The 23,750-nt window shown below is 42.7% G+C and overlaps 1 protein-coding gene across 1 annotated transcript in view; it reads right to left on the bottom strand.

Annotated features, from left to right (window-relative positions):
* The window catches only part of LOC126356412 (odorant receptor 83a-like), a 52,508-nt gene extending 33,725 nt beyond the window's left edge, over positions 1-18,783 (bottom strand). The window contains exons 1-2 of the mRNA XM_050007373.1: positions 18,631-18,783; positions 3,749-4,200 (exon numbers count right to left, since the gene is read on the bottom strand). Coding sequence (XP_049863330.1) covers positions 3,749-4,200; positions 18,631-18,783 — 605 coding nt within the window. The remainder of the gene's footprint in view (positions 1-3,748; positions 4,201-18,630) is intronic.
* Positions 18,784-23,750: the final 4,967 nt, after the last annotated feature.

Below are 23,750 nucleotides of genomic sequence, written 5' to 3'. Positions count from 1 at the left end.
GCATGGCAAGCCGTTCCACAGGACTACATCCAGCATCTCTACGATCGTCTCCATGGGAGAATAGCAGCCTGCATTGCTGCGAAGGGTGGATATACACTGTACTAGTGCCGACATTGTGCATGCTCTGTTGGCTGTGTCTATGTGCCTGTGGTTCTGTCAGTGTGATCATGTGATGTATCTGACCCCAGGAATGTGTCAATAAAGTTTCCCCTTCCTGGGACAATGAATTCACGGTGTTCTTATTTCAATTTCCAGGAGTGTACCAGTGTTTTAGTCTGTTGCCGGGCGGCGTGGTCGAGCGGTTCTAGGCGCTACAGTCTGGAACCGCGCGACTGCTACAGTCGCAAGTTCGAATCCTGCCTCGGGCATGGATGTGTGTGATGTCCTTAGGTTAGTTAGGTTTAAGTAGTTCTAAGTTCTAGGGGACTGATAACCTTAGAGGTTAAGTCCCATAGTGTTCAGAGCCATTTGAAGCATTTTTTTAGTCTCTTCGGTTGCATCCAAGTCTCGTGTAGACTTGAGCAGCAACGATCTCTTGCACGATTGAAATACGTGGTGCTGTGCTTCTCACGCGAATCAGTGCCTTAGAAATCATCAACAATAGTGATATCTATCTGTGAATGAACTCTAAAATAGTCCTGTCTTTGCTGAAATATAGTCCCAGCCATTGTAAAACCTTCGTTCCCATTAGATTCTGTGATATTTACAGACAGAGTTCAGCTTCCAACTGCAGAAATATCAAACTGCAAGAGCATCCCTTTGATCATTTATTATGTGGTGTTAATCCCGCATCTTGCAGTTCACTTCTTCAGTGAAGGCCTGGCCCTTAATGGCCACCCAGTTACGATCTAAACTTTGGCACTTGTCCTTTACTTGCACCGGGTAGAAGATGTGTGCAAGCATCATTGTCGTGAGTCATTGACCTTGATGTTATATTGTTGCGTTTATAATACTCACACAAGAAAACTTAACAGGTCCTTTGTTTACACACTGGGGTTAGCTCGCAATTCTAGGCAGCAACAAGGAGCCAGATAACTGTGCCACTCACAAGAACGCCATAACGCTATGAAAACCGAATTGGCCGCTGTTCAACATAGTATGGTAACGAGATCGCTATGTTAAAGGCCAGTTCTGCTATTCCATATAATAGCTAACTAAGGGATTAGCACCCATTTGTTGACACAACGGATATATTACAGGTGGGTGGGAGGTGAATGAAGGTCTCTGTACTGTATGACGAGCGACATCCTATAATCATACCTCCTCAGCATCATTTGGCGAAAATTCTCAAATCTCACAATTCATGAACACGAAAATCTCTTGCACGCTGGGTCAAAACGTCTGCTGCCTATGTTGCTTAGGAGGTTTCGGATTCCCAACAGGCCTAACACAAGCAAATCAGTTACTGGGAAATGTAAAAAATGCCTTACGTTGAAGTCACAGACTTAAATTCCACTTAAGGGTTATTACCAGCATTTAACGTAAGCCAGACCCTTTCTCCTCACTACTGTCGAGAGGAATATGTAGGCCCTATTACTGCGAAGCCTGGTGGAAGGCGGAGTAAGGTTAATATCAAAACCAATATAGTTTCATTCATTTCAAGGCATTGTAGATTTATTAGTGACTTAGCAACCAGCTCATTTCTGGCTGCCCTCAGGAGATTCATTGCCAGAAGAAAAAATTTTCTCACTTGTGCAGTGATAATATCATTACTTTTTTAGTTGCACATATTAAGTTTACGGCTTTTGTGATGTTGCTATAGTTGAAAATGTGGTGAACTTTTCGACTTCAAAGGGAATCAATAAGAATTTTGGTACACCTTGTGTTCCTCACTTTGGTCGATTGTGGGAAGCGAGGGCGAAATCTATGATTTCAGATCTCACTGTGAATGCAGTTGTGACATTTCAAGAACTAACTACGATGCTAATTCAGACAGAAGCGTCCTTAAATTCAAGGCCATTGTGTTCTGTCTCTGGTGACTTAGTTTCCCCGTCTGCCCTCACTCACATACCCGGAAATAAATGTTCAAATATGTGTGAAATCCTATGAGGCTTATGTGCTAAGGTCATCAGTCCCTAAGCTTACACACTACTTAACCTAAATTATCCTAAGGACAAACACCCACACACCCCTAATCCGGAAAGGGCAGCCACTTTACGCCCATCTTGAGCCCTCTATCATTCAGATTCCGGACAATAGGCTGCACAGGTGGAAACTTGAGCAACAGGTTCTTCTGAGTACCTGAATCAACTGTAGCAACGTGGTAATGAGTATCAATAGCACCCCCAGATATGCATCACGTGCGGGTCGAAAAGGATAACTTTTGCCTCTCATGATTTTGGAGAGTGGTGTTTTGGAGCAGCTCTTTCTCGACCATGTTAAGTTAAGTCTGTGTGTGTAGTGATGGTGAAAGCTGCGAATGGGCAGGTTAACAAGCTCATAACATAACTGTCCCCTCTGCCTAAGCAGTGAATTACTGATGTGTTCTCTCTCTTTCGCTTTGTAGTACACAAAGAAATCTCATAGGTACTTGCTATTTAGAGCAACAAACCGTATCTCACAATATCAGATTGGGAAACTGTTTTTCTCATTGATTAACTGACACCTATCAGTATAGATTTATATGCCCAGATATTGTGTCTACTAATATCAGATATGTATTATTCCATAATACGGAATTAGAATTTTCACTTAATATTTATAAAATTTATATTTGCCTTGCTAAATGAGAAGACTCATTTCAGAGTGGGAGTGTGCTGAGATCTGCAACTTACTTTGGAACTCCTAGTGCCATCTAGCCGGATTCTGCAAACTAGTCACATCAGCTTGTCCAGTATATTTTGGTTCCTGTCGGGAAATGTTGTAACTTTGTGTGCATCTAATGGAACCATCCGGGCTCTTTGTGCAGGCAGGTACTGTTGAGTGGCCACAGTGAGCGCATGTGGCAGGTAGCATGAAGAGTTTCCCAGAAGCAGACGTATGTCTTGACCAGCCAAGGACCACAGGTCGTAGAAACCTTTTGAACGTTACAAAATGTTGCGCGAATAAACTCATTTTTTATAAGAATATGTGTTTTGCCTTAATACTGGAGCGCTAGTAAGATGAGGGCAGCGAGTCTTATCATACTACACGCTCACAAAGGAAATGTACCAATGCAGTGCCAGTGAATTGCGTGCAGTGACCAGAATATGGCCGGACGCGGTGGTCTCGCGGTTCTAGGCGCGCAGTCCGGAACCGTGCGACTGCTACGGTCGCAGGTTAGAATCCTGCCTCGGGCATGTATGTGTGTGATGTCCTTAGGTTAGTTAGGTTTAAGTAGTTCTAAGTTCTAGGGGACTGATGACCACAGCAGTTGAGTCCCATAGTGCGCAGAGCCATTTGAACCATTATTTTTTTTTAACCAGAATATGAAATGAAGGAACAACAAGTTCCTTCCACTACAATATGTGGAGTCGCTTATGTACAGGGCATTTACATCTGGTGGATCGCCAGCAACTGTATCTAGAGCTGTTGCTCCATAAAATACTTTAGTATGGTTTACAATAGATTATTAGTTATTGGTGCCAAATCACGTATGGTGAATTGTACATATTCATCGCTTCTCACTCTCTGTGGCAAAATTACTGTGACCTCAGCCACTTAGAAGAGCATTCAAGTTTCCTAAAGGCTCTTCAGAATACCACAAACAAAATAAATATTAGTAGAAAATACAACCATTCTGTAAATTTAAGTTACTTTCCTTACTAACCTTAGAAGTGCTTGATGATGCTGAATGTTCTTCCCCAATTGTCGGTGCATTTGTTCACCAGAGACACAGTCAACATAAATCTTGGCACAAGATGAAACCAGTGTTTCCTTGGTTGTCTGATATTCGCTAAGTTCTCCTCGATCACTTGCTCTAGCAGGCTGCTCGTAATTCTTCTGCACAGCAGAAAAGTTGTCGCTCAAAACTTCAAACTCAGTCCCAAGCACCTGCATCAAGTGGATAAAAAAAATGTCCGTGCAGAATGAACACACGCTCGCGATAGTCAGGGCAACGCACTGAGCTGCGTACAGAATCTCGTAAATGGGTGACACGTAGACGTCACCAGGTAACCAGAGGGGCAGTGGCAGCTGCCGGCTGCTTTCGTCTTCTCTCAGAAGAGCTCTGGACACCAGCGGCGACGACAACCAGTCAATCAAACCGGCGACGACGGCCACCTGGCGAGGAAAATGAACATCTTGTTATCTATGTCATTAGCCAGGGTACGTTTCGTTTACAAGGGGCGTCCAGAAAGTAGTGCACCGCATTTTTTTCTCAGCCGAAAACAATGCTACGAATGCGAACGTTACGTTTGTTTTGTTTGAAGTCTCCTTAGTGAGAGCGCCAAGCTTCCGTCACTTCCGACAGATAGCGTAGCTGCAGCACGTCACAAGTAACATACCGTCTTTGAATTTCTCACTGCAGGAAAAGAAACTGTGGGGAATGTCACAAACGCTTCTGCATGGTCTATGGAGCATCCACTGTCGATAGAAGTGCAGTTAGTCGCTGAGCACGGAGGGTGATGTCATCAGAAGGCAGTACGGAGGAGCTCCACGAGTTGCAGCGCCCGGGGAGATGTTCCATTGCTGTCACACCTGACACACCTGACCTAGCCCCGTCGGTCTTCCACTTGTTTGGGCCATTAAAGGAAGCCATTCGTGGAAGACATTTCGCGGACGATGAGGAGGTGATTCACACATTGAAGTGCTGGCTCCGCCACCAGAACGAAGATTGGCACCTACATGGTGCACATTCCCTTGTTCTGTGCTGGAGGAAAGCCATAGAATGGGATGGAGATTGAGTTGAAAAGTAGGGTGTGTAGATGAACCACCATTCTTTCGTGTGTGTAATTCTCATTGTGTCCAGTAAAGAACTGTTGAAGAAAAAAATGCAGTGCATTACATTCCAGGAAACCCTCGTATAAGGAAGTGAGAGACACAAAGCATCTTAGGCAGCTGCAGCTCGAAACACTCTCGAGTACCCACGCCCATTCTCAATAAGTTGATATGAAACTTCAGTGCACACTCCGCTGCAGACTGAATATCTCATTCTGAAAACATCCCCCAGGCTGTGGCTAAGCCATGTCTCCGCAATATCCTTTCGTTCAGAAGTGCTAGTTCCCTGGAGAGCTTCTGTAAAGTTAAGAAGGTAGGAGACGAGGTACTGGCAGAAGTAGAGCTCTGAGGACGGGGCTTGAGTCGTGCTTGGGTACCTCAGATGAGACAAGGTATGCCACACATGGCTGAGCAGATCGTTGAATTCTTGGCCGCCTTTCACCCAAATGAGGTTTATGGTCTTCTCACAAACTGCCAGGTATGAATGGGCTCCCCAAGGAGTGCGTTTTTGACGTGACTTCGGTATTACATTCATGTCGAAGAAAGTGATAGGAAGGAAAGGGGGGGGGGGAGGAGCCAGTGGAGGGCAGTTGCGGTCGCTCCATTCCAGGTGGGGAAAACTGTATTGATACCTATGATACCTAAACATCCTGGTTGTAATACGGTTGAAAATTTTCATCCTATCACTTTACTGAATTTTGGTTATAACACAGTGGTGAAGGCGGTAAATCGCAGGATGTCAGCCTTGTTGAGAGCTGCTGTCGACGAGTATAAGAGTTGTCTCTCTGGCCGGTCTGCTCTTACCCCTGGAGCTGAATGCTGTGCTGTGATTTCTACCAGCGGCCATCTGTCTGCGAGTGTCACAGGTGAGCTCCCTCTGAATATCTTTGTTCGCCTTATGGAGAGAGCCGCTACTTCGGAATATGCGTCCCAACTTCAGAGTTGGACGCTTTCTGGAAGAACCCTCGCTGTTCGCGCACTCGCTAATGATGTGACGGTTTTACTCCATCGGCAAGCAGATATACCTCTGCCGGATGCGATCATCGATGCTTATTGGCGTGTCTCACGAGCGGCACTTAACGAGGGCAAGAGCAAACTCCTTACTTTAAGGGGTCCACTGGTGCGGATCGTGATACGTCCCTAGGAGCTGTTATTGATCGTTGTCCGTTCCATATGGCGACTTTCAATTGTGAATCGGTTAATGATAAGATACAGGGAGCACTACTGGAACATGAACGACGTTCTCTTACCCTTCTTCAGAAGAACTAGTTTTGGATAGTATATATTGTGCAATGCCTATTACATCGCACAACTACTCCCGCTTCTCCCTAAGCTGGCTAAAAAATTGAAATAGCTGTCTGGTCACTTTTATGGTAGCAAAAGATCCTCAAGTGTGTGTCGGCGTGTGTCAGACTGACACACAGTTTTAATATGCCAGGAAGTTTCCAGATAAGACTAATTATCACGCACACACAGCAGTCCTTACGTGAATGGAATGAGAAGAGTGCCTATCAACAGCTGATACATTGGGACGTATTCTGTGACCTGTCTTCATAGTGGTATGAGGAATATGGATGAGGATGAAGATGCAGAAACAGTGTGAGAGTTGGCGTTCAGTAACTGTTACAAAACACTAACAGAGGATAAAGTAAAGCGATGGTAGAAAACACAAAAGAGGCAGTGGTTCACAACTTTTAGGGTAGCCTATGTGTTGATGAATTTAAAGTCTGTGTTCAACAAAAGTTAATAAAATTGCATTGTGTACTGATAAGTAGTTGTGGCCTAGTAAGAGGAAGGACCCACGCTGGGAAGAACAGCAAGAACAAGAAGGATATGATTTGTTCGTTTTCCTTTCCTTGAAAAAGTATCAGAATCTTCTGATTCATGCTATAAAATGGAGCCGTTGAAATTACAAAAATTATAAAATTATAAAAATGCTCGGCTGGTCTGAGTTAGTCGCAGCCTGAGTTCAATTGATGTACGTTAGGACTCACATACTAAGAGACTAGTGAACAGAGTCATACAGTATCGCTGAGGGAACTAGTTTTTGCGTAATGCGAAACTGAAACTAGCCTAGTGAAAATCTCAACTGACTTTGATAATCACTTGTTTTTAACATTTCTTGGCTCGATTTTGTTGCTGGAAGAGTTTGTCTAACAGTGTAATAAACATCACTGCTCGGAAGAGAGTGTGGGTCAAAGTGTGCTCAGTTAATACCTTGTATAAAATCTATAGTCTGAAAAGAAATCGAGAGCGTCATATCAGAATACGGCGTTTCAAGTCACATTGTCTTATTTACGGTTGTTTGAATTTCTTAGCCTAGAAAATGTGCAATGAGAAACTATTTTGTATAGTCACAAATACGATTTCTAGGTTCGTACCTGAGTGGACAGGTAGGCATTGTGGGGCGAGATGCTGAGACACGGAAACAGCAGCGGCACAACATTGTGTCGTTATAACCGTGTGCCAGCGGCGATTCGGGGGAGTCAAGTAAAAACTACACGAAGCACGTACTGTTCAGAACATTTTTGATTCTAACCAATGCAAGATTTCAGAGACATATAATTAGCAGTCTCGTTTCAGTACCAGAGTGTTAATTGTTCTATTTAATGTGCTAGAAATTGAAAGTGAAGGAAAACGTAGAACGGCCAAGAACGGTTAGATACGTGTATATATTTCGAGTGGATGTGTTACCTCCCAGGGGCTCACCTGTGTCGCTGAAATAGGTGCTATTGGTTGTTTGAAACAACAGTATTGATATCAGCTGTTCTGGATTGGCCATTTCTTATAGTAAATCACTTGACCACAACCCAGAAATTTCAGAGTGGTCATTGCCACACTGGAAAGAGGATCTCTTCTGTATGTGCTAACTATCGGTCACAACGTAAATTTCACCACATCTGAGTAATACAGACTGGCGCCACCTAACGCGAACACTAGACCGGGTGACTCTCTAGGTTCCCAGGTAAAGCAAACACATGTACAGTCACATTATGGGTACAGACACTGCTTCCTTTAAGAGTATCCTTTGATCTTATTCTATGAGAATTTTCATTTTTATTTTCTACTGAAAAAAGACATTTTGGTCTTGACCGTTACATTTTAGGCATAGTTTACTAAAGCATACACTTGAATGTAACATACGAACCTTTAAAAGCAAATATAGACGTTCCACATGCCTCTGGCATCGGCGTCGTTTACACTCATCGCCTGCTACTTCGTTATGCTGCAGTCTGGTCTTAATCAACAGTTGTATCAGCTGCCGGAAAGTGGTCCCATGCTCGATAAATAGGGCAACCTGAAATTTCAAGCACAAATCAGTTATTATGGTAACAACAAAAGGAACGTTTGCTATCTACAGGTGCTTCACGTAACTTCTGCACAAAGGTATTTACAAAAATATTCGTTCCGTTGTTTTCCTGTACACAACCTGTCTAATGAAAAGAAGTCGCTTCCATATGCTATTTCTGGCAAAGTTGCTTGTGAGTGACAAGATGACGTAAAGGCAATTTTTTATTACTATATAAATAGCTTTATTATATCATAGAAAATTTCTGTAGCAGATAATTAGAATTAACCATAGTGGGATCGTCATTTTGAAATAAAATGGGAACGTGAAGACTATTATCTAATACTAGGGACGATACTTGAATTCGACTAAATTTTATTGGAAAATCCCTCGGAATAACAAATCAACAGCGTTCGTTCAGCAACAATCTGTAATGTTCATGTATACGTTCCAATAATTGTAGCTAACTACAGTAAGGACGATACAGCAAATTTGACCTTGGGAGAAGAAGAGAAAAACTTTCTACTGTGACATGGAAATATACAGCTTCTCACTGAGCGCCTTCCATTCTAGCAGGAAGCTGTTTAAAATATATGCTGCTCAGGAACGTGCACTCACCAGAGCAGTAGAAAAGTACGTATTCTCAGAAATATATGCCTTCTACTCTGGTGTCATATGAGCGTTGTTAAAATGTAATTTCATCAATGGGTTGATGCTCTGCGATGTCACTGTAAGAATCTCCAGCTTGTAAAACAGTAGTTTTCGTCACAGTCGCGAATTAATGGGACATGTAGCCCACATCGTATTCCATTTTCGTCTGAAATGAGTTACAAATTACGAGCATAAGCTCAGCTATGTCTGCTTTAAACTCAGAAATCCTAATGAAGTTGACCTGCAGACGGAACTGGTGGCATACTTTGCACACTTTTACTTAATATCGTTCTGTGATGGTATCTTCTGGGACAATGCAGTAAAGTAATTAGTCCACGGAAGCGTGATGCGTGCAATAAGAACACTGAGTAAACTTGGTAACCGTAGGTCTCACAGGAATGTCTTCAAGTTCGTTGAGGTTCTTACACTTGCATGCCAGTGCATAAACTGTACTTTCTTGTGGTACGTGGGGTTAGCAGCAAAAGCGAACTTAGGATCAACTGGAGAATCTACAACCACAGCACTAGAAGTAAATACAATTGCCAGACAAACTATGCTCCCCTATCAAGGATTCGTAATGTGGTGCAAATGTCTACAACAGATTCCCTATCAAGGATTCGTAATGTGGTGCAAATGTCTATAACAGATTACCCTTATACATGAAATCAAAAATTTAAAATCCTCAGATATTCAACTACAAAGGAAAAAAGTTGTTCGTTAGTTACTCCTGTTACAATTTTTATTAGTATTAGGAGTCTGGTATGTAAATAAGGTATGCTCCTAATGTTAATATTACAGATCTTGAATATGCCAGTGGCTTTTTATTTTTTTCAAAATTGGTGTTTTCTCACGATATGCAGGGTGACTATAATTAAAGTTAAACTTTTAAACCGCTGTAGAAATAACACCACTAGTCAGAATGACGTCACATTGCAACTTAATATTGTCTGAGAAGGGAGAGAACGTATGGCAGAAGAAAATGAAATGGTTGCAAAATGTAGCAATAGATGGCGCTGTAAGCATCTTCATTTTACAGGGTCAGCTACAAATGACAAATGACACAACAATGTCTAAGATATACGTTTGACGTTAAAAAATGTGTGTTAACTCTTATGGGACCTAACTGCTAATGTCATCAGTCCCTAAGCTTACACACTATTTAACCTAAACTATCCTAAGGACAAACACACATACCCATGCCCGGGGGAGGATTCGAACCTCCTCCGGGACCAGCCGCACAGCCCATTACTGCAGCGCCTAAGACCGCTCGGCTAATCTCGCGCGGTGACGTTAAACAAACTGTACTACTCAGTGTGGATGGGTGTACAAGTGTGATACTGTCAGTTACATAAGCCCATCCATCACGGGAAGGTCATATCAGATCGGATAGGGAAAAATCGGTTTTTAACTGTCCTGAGGCCAAAAACCGCATAAAAAGCACCAATCAAAATCACATGGGATTATTAATTATCGTGTAACTGGCGCAAAATATGTTCAGTATATTGTCCTCCGTTTCCTGCAACAATTTAAATTGGAGAAACAGCATGTTACAGAACTGATCGAAATGTTTTCAGGATCAAAAATGGCTCTGAGAATTATGGTATTTAACTTATGAGGTCATCAGTCCCCTAGAACTTAGAACTACTTAAACCTAACTAACCTAAGGATATCACACACATCCATGGCCGAGGCAGGATTCGAACCTGCGACCGTAGCGGTCGCGCGGTTTCAGACTGCAGCGCCTAGAACCGCTCGGCCACTCAGGCCGGCATCCAGGATCACGTTCAGAATGTGTTGGGCAATGCGTGCCTTCAATGCAGCTAATTCTGCAATCGTAACACGCAGCACAACATCTTTAAGATAGCCTCACAGCTAGAAGTCACAAAGATTAATATCAGTTGATAGGGACGGTCAGGCTGTACGGAAATGGCGGCTGATAATCCTATCATTTCCGAAATGCCGCTTCAGCAGCTGCTTAACTGGATTTGCAATGTGCGGAGGTGAGCCATCTTGCATAAAATGATCCCATCCACACGTGCACGCTGTTAGAGAGCTGGGATGAAGTGGTTGCGCAAAAGAAACTCATAGCACTTACCAGTGATAGTACAGGTAGCAGGAACGGAAGCACCTGTCTCTTCGAAAAAAAAATATGGACCTTTGATAAATGGTGCCGTAATCGCGCAACACACAGTCACCGTTTCAGGATGAAATGTTAATGGTTGATTTTGGTTGTGGATTTTCCGTTGCTCATGTTCAATAATTCTGTTCTGCGTACTGACATATCCTGTCAGATGGGTCTCGTGGGGTAGCCGCGCAGCAGTATAGCACAGTTCGTGCGGCTCGCCCCGCCCCCTCCCCCCCCCCCCCCCCGCTCCCCCCCTCCCCCCGCCCCGTCGGAGGTTCGAGTCTTCCGTCAGACATGTGTGTGAGTGTGTGTGTGTGTGTGTGTGTGTGTGTGTGTGTGTGTGTGTGTGTGTGTGTATGTTTTGTTCTTAGCTTAAGTTACTTTAAGTCAGTTTAATTAGTGTGTAAGCCTAGGGACCGAGGACCTCAGCAGTTTGGCGCCGTAGAACCTTACCACAAATTCCCTGTGGGATGGAAGTGGGCTTCGTCTGTCCATAAAATCTTCCATGGCCAATCAAGGTCCACTTCGATGCGAGCAAGAAATTCTAAAGCAAAGGTCTCTCTTGCTGGCAGGTAAACAGGAAGCAATTCGTGCACATGGCCAATTTTGAATGGATATCAAAGAAGGACGTTTTGTATGATTTTACGGACCGTGCTCACGGGTATGTCCAACGTTCTGGCAGTTCTCCATGCACTACACGTTTACACAGCACCTCCTGCATTGCTGTGGCCATTTCTTCCACTGACGTCCAATCAATTCTTTCCCTCCTTCTACCAGCTTGCACACCGAAAGAGCTGGTTTTTCCGAACTTCCGAATCATTTTCTCCAGGCCAACGGCAGGAGTCGGACCAACGTGTTTTTTCAAACCCTTCAGTGTCCGGAACTTATGCAGAGCGACGTTTGCATAGTCATCATTCTTGTAATACAGCTTTACAAGCAGAGCGCGATCCTGCACTGAAATACTCATGGCGAACGTCGCAGACGCGAAAGGAGGAAAAGCTGTGTACCCGGCGTGTTTACACCAACTTCAATGGGTCCTGCGCATGACAAGAGTTATCATTTACGTATTCTAACACATACAGCACCACCTATTGATCAATTTACATACTAGTTTCTCTTCTGCCATACGTTTTATCCCTTCTCTGATAATATTCCGTTGCAGTTGGACGTCATTCTGACCAGTGGTGTTATTCCTACAGCGTTTTGAAAGTTTAATTACAATCATCCTGTACATAAAAATGTAGGAAGTAATTTGGAAGTAATTACCGCAACCATCAGTATGAGAAGATAATTTTTTACTGGAATATGTAACAAGGTTATCATGCAGTGGCTCCTTCTGCCTAGTGATGTATAACTTGTACGCGAGACTTCAACATTCCTAAACATTTCTAGGTCCACTGTTTCCGATGTGATACGGAAGTGGAACCGTGAAGGGACACGTACAGCACAGAAGTGTACAGGCCTACTTCGTCTGTTGACTGACAGAGACCGCCGACAGTTGAAAAGGGTCGTAATATGTAATAGGCAGTGATCTATCCAGGCCATCATACAGGAATTCCAAACTGCACCAGCGTCCACTGCAAGCACTATGAAAGTCACACGGGAGGTGAGAAAACTTGGATTTCACGGTCGAGTGGCTGCTCACAATCCACACATCACCCCGCTAAATGCCAAACGACGCCTCGCTTTGTGTAAGGAGCGTAAACATTCGACAATTGAACAGTGGAAAACGTTGTATGGAGTGACGAATCACGGTACACAATGTGATGATCCGATGGCAGGGTGTGGGTTTGGCGAATACCCAGTGAACGCCGTCTGCCAGCGTGTGTAGTGCCATCAGTAAAATTCGTGTTATGGTGTGGTCGTGTTTCTCATGGAGGGAGCTTTCACCCATTGTTGTTTTGCGTGGCACCATCACAACACAGTCCTATATTGATGTTTAAAGCACATTCTAGCTTCCAACTGTTGACGAGCAGTCCGGGGATGGTGATTGCATCTTTCAACACGCTCGAGCATCAGTACATAATGCACGGCCTGTGGCGGAGTGGTCACACGATAATAACATCCCTGTAATGGACTGGCCTGCGCAAAGTCCTGACCTGAATCCCATAGAACACCTTTGGGATGTTTTGGAACGCCGACTTCATGCCAGGCCTCACCGAGCTACACCGATACCTCCCCTCAGTGCAGCATTCCGTGAAGAATTGATTGCCATTCCCGAAGAAACCTTCCTGATTAAACGTATGCCTGCGAGAGTTTAAGCTGTCAGTAGGGCTAAGGGTGGGACAACTCCCAACTGAATTCCAGCATTAGCGATGGAGGGCGCCACCAACTTGTAAGTCATTTACAACCAGTACTTTTGATCACATAGTGTATCTTTTTTTAATCGTTTTGCAATTTGTTTTGATCTTCTGATGACGTTACTAGTCGATAAACAACGGTATCATCTGCAAACAACCTAAGACGGCTGCTCAGATTGTCTCCTACATCATTTATATAGATGAACAGCAGAGCGCCTTTACACTACCTTGGGGAACACCAGATATGATTTCTGTTTTACTCGACGACTTTCCGCCGGTTGCTACTGACTGGCCGGCCGTGGTGGCCGAGCGGTTCTAGGCTCTACAGTCTAGAACCGAACGACCGCTACGGTCGCAGATTCGAATCCTGCCTCGGGCATGGATGTGTGTGCTGTCCTTAGGTTAGTTAGGTTTAAGTAGTTCTGAGTTCTAGGAGATTGATGACCATAGAAGTTAAGTCCCATAGTGCTCAGAGCCATTTGCACCATTTATACTACTGACTGTGACCTCTCTGACAGAAAATCACACATCCAGTTACATAACTGAGACGACGTTGCATGAGCAATCACTTTTTCAGCAATGTCGTCGATAGTATTTCCATTGCTACCGCGCAGAGAAGGCATTAACTGTGTTTTGTCGCTAGCGTGCTTTACATATGAGTAGAATTTTTTTGCATTTTCTAAGAGGTTTTGAGACAAAGTTTCGTTATGGGAACTATTTCTGTTATAGGCATCTCGCACTGATTTCTGCGCTAAATTCCGAGCTTCTGTAAAAGATGACCAATCTTCAAGATTTTGCCTTCGTTTAAATTTGTCATGCTTTTTTTATTGTTTCTGCAACAGTGTTCTGACCCGTTTTTGTGTACCAAGTGGGATCAGGTTCATCGTTTGTTAACTTATTTGATATAAATCTCTCAATTGTTGTCGATACTATTTCCTTGAATTGAAGCCACATCTGGTCTACACTTACAATGTTAATTGGGAGGAATGGCAATTTTCTCTCAGGAAGGCGACCAAAGAATCCTCATCTGCATTTTTGAATACGTTTATTTTTCATTTGTTTTTTGAAGATATGGGGGTTGTAGAAATCAGTTTCGCTATGACAGTCCTGCGTTGACTAACCCCTGTATCCATTTGGATGCTTATTATTAGCTCAGGATTATTGGTTCCTAAGAGGTCAAGTGTGTCTTGACAACCGTTTCGTATTCGCGTGGATTCATGAACTAATTGCTTGTAATAATTTTCAGAGAATGCGTTTAGCACAATCTCGGATGACGTTTTATGCGTACCTCCCTGTTGAAACATATCGAGGGTAATTTAAAGTCACCAGTATAATTCGGGTACTTGTTTGAAATTAAACTTAATTTTCTTTTGAAGCTTTGAGCAATTGTTGGAAGGTCGGTAAAAGGATCCACTTATTATTTTATTCTGGTTGCCGATAATGACTTCTGTCCCTACGAACTCAGAGATATTATCTGCTTCAATTTCGCTACAAGATAAACTACTTCTAACAGCAACAAACACGCCACCGCCATCTGTGTTTAGCCTGTCCTTTCGGAACACCATTAGGTTGTCCGCCTGCTTAGTTGAGTGTTTGCGTGCTTGCTTACCATGCAGCGGTCCCGTGGTCGATTCACCGCCCGGTTGGAGATTTTCTCCGCTCTTGGACTGGGTGTTGTGTTGTCATCGTCATCTCATCCACATCGTCGGCACGCGAGTTGCCCACTGTGGCGTCCAGTGGAATAAACACTCGCACTCGACGGACGAGCTTCCCCGGATGGGGCCTCCCGGCCAACTACGCCATCTACATCTACATCCGTACTCCGCAAGCCACCTGACGGTGTGTGGCGGAGGGTACCCTGAGTACCTCTATCGGTTCTCCCTTCTATTCCAGTCTCGTATTGTACGTGGAAAGAAGGATTGTTGGTATGCTTCTGTGTGGGCTCTAATCTCTCTGATTTTATCCTCATGGTCTCTTCGCGAGATATACGTAGGAGGGAGCAATATACTGCTTGACTCTTCGGTGAAGGTATGTTCTCGAAACTTTAACAAAAGCCCGTACCGAGCTACTGAGCGTCTCTCCTGCAGAGTCTTCCACTGGAGTTTATCTATCATCTCCGTAACGCTTTCGCAATTACTAAATGATCCTGTAACGAAGCGCGCTGCTCTCCGTTGGATCTTCTCTATCTCTTCTATCAACCCTACCTGGTGCGGATCCCACACTGCTGAGCAGTATTCAAGCATTGGGCGAACAAGCGTACTGTAACTTACTTCCTTTGTTGTCGGATTGCATTTCCTTAGGATTCTTCCAATGAATCTCAGTCTGCCATCTGCTTTACCGACGATCAACTTTATATGATCATTCCATTTTAAATCACTCCTAATGCGTACTCCCAGATAATTTATGGAATTAACTGCTTCCAGTTGCTGACCTGCTATTTTGTAGCTAAATGATAAGGGACCTATCTTTCTATGTATTCGCATCACATTACACTTCGCTACATTGTGATTCAATTGCCATTCCGTGCCATGCGTCAATTCGCTGCAGATCCTCCTGCATTTCAGTACAATTTTCCATTGTTGCAACCTCTCGATACACCACAGCATCATCTGCAAAAAGCCATATGCTCACTTTATTTACCGTTACATTCTTTGCAAAAATTTCGGCTGAACTTGTCTTTGAACATTAGTGCTTCTACTAGCACTTTGAGCTGTGGTACTTTCCCAGCATATCTACAACAATTTACAGCTGTTATACCGATGGTTCCTATTCTTCCTACGTTCAATCTGCACCCTTTGAGGCTTAAGAACATTTTTTTGTATTTCTCCGAGACCCTGTAAACTAAAAAACCGCCCAGTCCACGCCATACAGTCCTTGCTACCAGTGCAGCTCCCTACTGCGTGTAGTGGGCCCCTGACGGCGTTGACCGAGCGAGGTGGCGCAGTGGTTAGCACACTGGACTCGCATTCGGGAGGACGACGGTTCAATCCCGTCTCCAGCCATCCTGATTTAGGTTTTCCGTGATTTCCCTAAATCGGTTCAGGCAAATGCCGGGATGGTTCCTCTGAAAGGGCACGGCCGATTTCCTTCCCAATCCTTCCCTAACCCGAGCTTGCGCCCCGTCCATAATGACCTCGTTGTCGACGGGACGTTAAACACTAACCACCACCACCACCACCACCACTGACAGCGTTGGAAAGTTCGACTTTCTGATACGGTGTCTGTAGAGCCATTAGGCTGCTCTGATTGTAATGTATAGGGTACGTTCGCATCTCACCCGCAACAGAACACGGAAGTTGTTTCAAGTACCAGTGTTTGTAAGTTATATTGTAGTTGATTTTTGTTGATAGATGTAATAGGACATTGCACATACAAAAACGGCACGGACATTTATGGTTTTGATCGGCCTGCGTCATTCGCCACATATCAGCTCCGCTGAACACCAGCTCAGCTTCACTGAGCGATGTAAATGGCATGTCCCTGCATCTGTCGCAAAATGGTTAGCGTTTCTACATCATTACAACCAGCACATCTCATTATAGCACTGGCTCATCGGATGCTGTTACACGGAAGACAAGACAACAACATTTTGATTATGTAGACATAATTGTAGTCCGATTAAGTTATTTGATAACTGAACTTCACACGTTGGAGCTGGTCTCCTCCAAATAGAGCTCTCAGTGTCCCCCCAAAACCGCTTATCGTTGCCAAATTGCTACAACAATAGGTGACTTTACATGCAATTTCTGGTCCGCAATTTTTTCTTGTTAGGATCCAGAATCATGGGTCTCGCACTTTTATTTCGTATTTCATCACACTTGATAACGTACAAAAAAATAACACCCACACCCACCCACCCAACCGCCCACTCACTCACACACTCACACACACACACAAAGAGCGATGCTAATGAAATGCACACTTTCAAAAGCTATACTAACCAAACACCATTGGGTAGCTCCACAAAACTCTCAATTTAACATCACAAAACCGCTTTCGTAATCACAAAGGTCGGCTTACATCAGACAATGGTCACATGACATTGCCTGAAGCCGAATGTTTGGAGGCTGCGATTCATCATTGCGACTGGAGCACCACAGTTATAAATATAACCATTAACCGAATGTTGTGGCGTAATACAAGACCCTAGCGTGAAGAAGGTAGTGGATAGCGATTTTTTAAATTTCGAAATTCAGTAAAAGAGTTTCACTATTTTTTATTCGGTTATTTGTTTAAATGTATTTTTTATTTCCAATTCTTTGATACTTTATTTTCATCAACGTACTAAGGTTTTTATTTACTCTTACCTATCTTCCTTTCATTCTTTTTTCCTGCGAAAAGCATTGAGCAGTCTAGATAGCATAAATATTTCGTTACTTAAAACCACTGGTTTCGATGGACTTTGCTGTCATCTTCACGTCTTTTTGTTGTGAAATGTACTCGTTTTGCGTTGTACCTCATGCCAAGTTGTCATGGGGATAAAAATTGGCACATTATAAAACGTTTGTTGTAATTAAAATATTTAAAAACGTAAAATACCTTGTACATTAGACCATATCCACATATACATCGCTCACAGATGTTAGCGATATCTGCGTGTTATATATGGTGATTTTTATCCACATGACAACTTGGCGTGAGGTCCAATGCAAAATGAGCACGTTTCATAACGAAAAGATTGTTGATCACCTGAAAACGACAGCACAGTCTGTAGAAACAGGTTATTTTAAATAAAGAAATATTTACGCTATCTTCGTTTTTGAATGTTTTTAGTAAGTAAAGCTGACAGATCCTTCGGTTTTCTCAAAATGAGAAAGTGTAGTCATTATTTTTTCTTTTGGTATCTGCCTTACTCGCCTAAAGCGTGCAACCTATGGCCAACGAGAATCGCTGTCACGCTTTCGTATGAAGCAATTGCGCAACAACTGAACTTCACAATATCCAGTTTTATGGAGCTATACGGTAATTTGGAAAATGCTTATGGGGACTGAAGATGGCAAAATCAATTGGCGAGACTGATTGATTTCAGAATTTAAAAAATACATTAAAGTGTACGGTTGTTGGTAAAGTTTATTGACATTTAAAAGTACGTACCAGTCGATGTCCCCTGTCCGTAATGGACCAACAGAGAACTTCCAGCGTTGTTCCGCGTTACATGTTAACTGTATTTGTGATGTGACCAGTGGTGGCCGGTAGACGATGTAACAATACTGCAGCGGCTAATGACGCACGTCAAATACCGAGTAACTTTAATCGGACTACAATTGTAAAAAATTGCATGCAGCAGAAACCATCACAATACTCGCCCTGATCCACAACAAGCCGCAAACGATGGCGATACAAAAACACTGTGCGAGCTCTTCCAACTCCCGCGGAGTGTCCACGCACAGCTTGAGAGCTGCGCTCACCGCGAGGAAAGCGATGGAGACGAGCGTGAGACAGCCGCGAGCGGCGGGCACCAGGCGGCAGGCAGCTTCCTGTGGCTGCCACATCCCAACCAGCCGCATCAGACCCTCTCCAGGACCCAGTAGCGACTCACGATCCACACTCAAACGACCCATGACCGCACCTGCGACACAGTACCCGAAACACTGAATGTTAGAAAGTACCGACTTTCTTGTCGACGAGTGAAGAATCGAATGTCTGTCCCCCGCAACATACTTGTCATCTGGCAACTTAATTGTACCGCATTAATGCAGAACATCCAAATACTAAATCTCTTTGACTTCTTAAGTAATAGAACCCAGTACGTTGTCCTCGATGGTGAGTGTTCATCGGAGGTGAGGGTATCATCTGGAGTGCACCAGGGGAGTGTGATAGTTCCGTTGTTGTTTTCTATCTACATAACTGATCTTTTGGATAGGGTGGATAGCAATGTGCGGTTGTTTGCTGATGATGCTGTGGTGTACGGGAAGGTGTCGTCGTAGAGTGACTGTAGGAGGATACAAGATGACCTGGACAGGATTTGTGATTGGTGTAAAGAATGGCAGCTTATTCTAAATATAGATAAATGTAAATTGATTCTGATGAAAAGGAAAAATCCTGTAATGTTTGAATACTCCATTAGTAGTGTAGCGCTTGACACAGTCAAGTCGATTAAATATTTGGGCGTAACATTGGAGAGCGATATGAAGTGGGACAAGCATGTAATGGCAGTTGTGGGGAAGTCGGATAGTCGTCTTCGGTTCATTGGTAGAATTTTGGGAAGATGTGGTTCATCTGTAAAGAAGATCGCTTATAAAACACTAATACGACCTATTCTTGAGTACTGCTCGAGCGCTTGGAATCCCTATCAGGTCGGATTGAGGGAGGACATAGAAGCAATTCAGAGGCGGGCTGCTAGATTTGTTACTGGTAAGTTTGATCAATGTTATGGAAATGCTTCAGGAACTCGGGTGGGAGTCTCTAGAGGAAAGGAGGCGTTCTTTTCGTGATACGCTACTAAGAAAATTTAGAGAACCAGCATTTGAGGCTGACTGCAGTACGTTTTTACTGCCGCGAACTTACATTTCGCGAAAAGACCACAAAGATAATATAAGAGAGATCAGGGCTCTTACAGAGGCATATAGGCAGTCATTTTTCCCTCGTTCTGCTTGGGAATGGAAGAGGGAGAGAAGATGCTGGTTGTGGTACGAGGTACCCTCCGCCACGCACCGTATGGTGGATTGCAGGGTATGTATGTAGATGTAGTTGCAGATGTACATTGTTTCGAACGTCCGTGAATCACGGCGACTGTTCCGTTTCAGTCCCCGCTCATTATTCTTTACCTCCTTCGTTGCAGTGACTTACCATTCTTTTCGTTCCGCAGTGTATTTCCTATATCTCCAAAATATTTGTCAGCCTCGATCTGTCATATTCCTCTTGTAAATCGCTGTACTTCGGTTTTCTTTCTCAGAAATTTCAGTATCTACTGCGGTAATAATTACGATCCAACCTACTGATTTATTTGAAGAGCATACTTCTTTCCACAACGTTGTCCTCATTTCCTACGCCTATATAAATCGATTTTTGTTCTTAGCGTATCCATGAGGTTTTCTTCACTTTGAAACATCCCCTTTGAACAATTATACAGCGACTGTGCTTAAATTGACACACAATATTTTTAACGCAAGGCAATCTGACTTTCAATAATCTCTACAAAAGAATGGCCCTGACTAACATTAACCTATACCTTTCACAAATCACTTACCTCACAAAAATCTTCGGTACTCAAGCTACTGCAATACAGTGAGCGCCACTACTGCCAACTAGATAAAAGATTCGAACTACTGAAGGCACTAACTACTGATAGGCATAGTTAGCAAAAGAAAGATTTTGATAGAAAACAAACTATGTATTTACCTCGATAGTGTTCAAAAGTCATCATGTATATAGCAATTCACGACATCCAGTCTTACAGATTTCTAAACTCCGCCATCTCTCTCCCCACATCCACCACTGCTGGCGGCTCAGCAAACGAGCCACAGATTGAACACAGCACAGCCAGTGATTTTCATACAGAGCGCTACATGGCGTTACCAATATAAAAACCTGAACAGCCTACTTACAACTTCATCAACTCCAGTGCTATACTTACCGGAGTGAGACACTCTCTTACATACCGGACATCAATCAGTGGCCCTATTTGGTAATTCTTTAGATTTATATGATTCTGAGATAAACCGCTTTCAGTTGAATGTGAACTTTTACAGGAGCAAGACCGATTTCGTGATATAAAATAACGTCTTCAGGGGTACGTAGTTAGTAAAACGTTTAAGTTCAGGCACAGGAACGAGAGGGACTCAACTTTATTAAAATAAAATTCTATTACGCGCAAAAGGCGGGGCGCCATAGTTCAATTGACCAGCTAAGAAACTGACACGTTAAAAGCGCGTTTATACCAGGAAGCGGCGGACAGCAACCCTCCAACAGCTTCGCCGTGCAGGGTCGTTCTGTTGTTGTGGGTAACACAGTTTTATTTTGAGAAGGTTGAATCCCCCTCTTTCCTGTATCTCAACTTAAGTGCTTTACTGGCGTATGTATACCTGAAGATGTGATCTGAAAACACGAAACAGGTCCCTTTCCAGTAAAAGTTCATTTACAGCTCAAAACGGATGATTTAAAAAGATAGATTACTTCAGCTGTGCCGTAGATTTATGTTGAATGAAGGATTGTTTTATTCATGGTGTTCATACAAGTGGGGGTAATGTGGTCGCATTATAAAGTAAAGGCTGTGTGAACCCTTGTTGCCAATCCCAATGAGGAAAAGATTTTTAGCTGTTTTGTGAGAGATCTAGAGGCAGGCAAATCGCGAATTAATGAGGAAATACTAAGAAAACTTATCCATTATAATTCTTCTTGTCACTTTTATTACCCTGTAATCCAGTGGTGAAAAGCTTGTGATAATTGCATCTTGATAACGCTATCTTCTCTGGAGTAATTTTTAGTTTTTGTGAATGCAACTGTGGCAAAGTAAGTTGTTAATTGGGTTTCTTTGTGCATCTGCTGCAATTGACAGATATCCGTACTACTTGATAATTACACAGGACAGCACGTAGGCACCGCCAGATTAAAAAAAAAATATTTCCTTTCTTTCTAATTTGTGATGTTTTGACAACGATCATGTTAGCATTACGTTTTATTAGAATAAACTATTGTCCTATATTTTGAAAAGTAAACTGTGATTAATTTGTGTTAGTGCTGTACATATTTTTATAGCGTTTTTCCATTAGTTTATTCAAAACAACACTCAAAGTAAGAAAGAAATTAACAATCAATTATTTATCATCTCACATTTATTAACACAGACTCACAGTTCTCAGATAGTTTAGCGCTTCCATGCTTGTGGAAACCTATTGAGTCGAATGTAAAGATTTTAAGTGAATTTCGTGCCGAAAACAAATTTTGTTGGAGGTTTTTTGGTAAGGAGGGAGAGGTAAAGCTCTGAGTGCGCAAGAACAGAAAAATAAGTGCATGGATGAATGACTTTACAAAAAACTCCTGCATAGCTTCTTTTTTTTAAATCAACACAGTGCAATTGCAATATCTGATAAAGTTTTCTTTGTCGACTTTCTCACATTGCTTCCAAAAAGCGTCTTACTTATAGGCAACAGATGCCACTTGCGACGGATACACACTTGGGGAGCAATTCGAAGTGTATAATACACTTATTGTGCCACCGGATACGTAATGTTGTCTGTTGACACTGCCCTTTGCTTGAGAAAATGTGTTTTGTTGGGGCTCCGCCGTAAATTTCTTCTTCTGAAGTTAAACTAAAGGTATGATGATCCGTCACCAGTAACATTACTGCTTAGGAAAGCTCGATGAAACAACTGAAGACATTCAAACAAAGATGCCGACATAGTCACCCCCTTAAGGTGTGTTTTTGTTTTCGTATTAGCCAATGAAGTATTCTTGCACCCGACACCTTGTCCATTGGATACGAATATTGCACGAATATTAAATGGTAGTAATTCACCACGTTTCCAAGTTACCAGGACTTTCTAATGTGGAAAATCATTCACGCAATAACAATATCTCTTGAACCGAGAAAACCATTTTCTGACGCGCTTTCTTCGATGGCATTCGACCCACACATGGCACAAATGTTGCGAGTGCCAAGTGCTGTCTTCACATGTTATTAAATCGAAAGGGAACATTATGTCGCAAATTATAGACCTTTTTCCACTTGAGACTCTATTTTGTAACACTTGAGAAATATTTATAAGATTCAAGTAAGCGAAATCCAAACCGTAACTGTCACACAAATGTCAGAACTTCAGGAAAAAATTACAATTTATAAATACACTCATAGTAAGCCAGCATGCCAGTCATAAACGCTTCAAATTCATAAATAGGCCTAATTTGGTTTTAGGTAATTATTAAATGTGGTACTAGTTTACACACTTCATCATTTCGCACGTATTACCCGATTAAGTTATTACTGCACTTGGCCTCTCGTAGACGTTATCAGAATCACACGGTAGGAATGGCGGTTATCACTGAAACAACCAGTTTTCGGTTATACCGTTTTTTTCAGCACCAACGTAACCGAACTGTTACAACCGCTCAAAATAACCGGTTTCTGAAGTAAGCGATTATCAGTTTTTTATTCCCATTATTTCCTGTAATAAACGTAGAAACCGATCAAAGATTGGAAAAATTTTACTCCCTCAGTTTCAAGATATATAAAATCAAAATATTAAATTAAAGAGACACATAAAGTAAAGCTTAGTTCGTGTACCATTTGCCACTTTTTCTAACAGCGATAAGCGGTTCATTACTACAATATATCTCTGGTATTCTGCTACTTATTCTCCGTTTTTGAGGGCTATAACCAGACAAAGGCATGTTATGTGCGCACAGGCATCAGATCAATGTCTTTCTATTTTCACTTTAACTATGAATGAACCAAAATAATGGTTCAAATGGCTCTGAGCCCTATGGGACTTAATATCTGTGGTCATCAGTCCCATAGAATTACATACACTTCCTCTGTCTCCAAGCAAATTATTCTTGTTTTATCTTTGGGTGCTTTTCCTCACATAGA

This window comes from Schistocerca gregaria, chromosome 1 (genome assembly GCF_023897955.1).
Source record: "Schistocerca gregaria isolate iqSchGreg1 chromosome 1, iqSchGreg1.2, whole genome shotgun sequence".
NCBI classification, from domain to species: Eukaryota; Metazoa; Arthropoda; class Insecta; order Orthoptera; family Acrididae; genus Schistocerca; species Schistocerca gregaria.
This window is presented reverse-complemented; position numbering and strand designations above follow the sequence as displayed.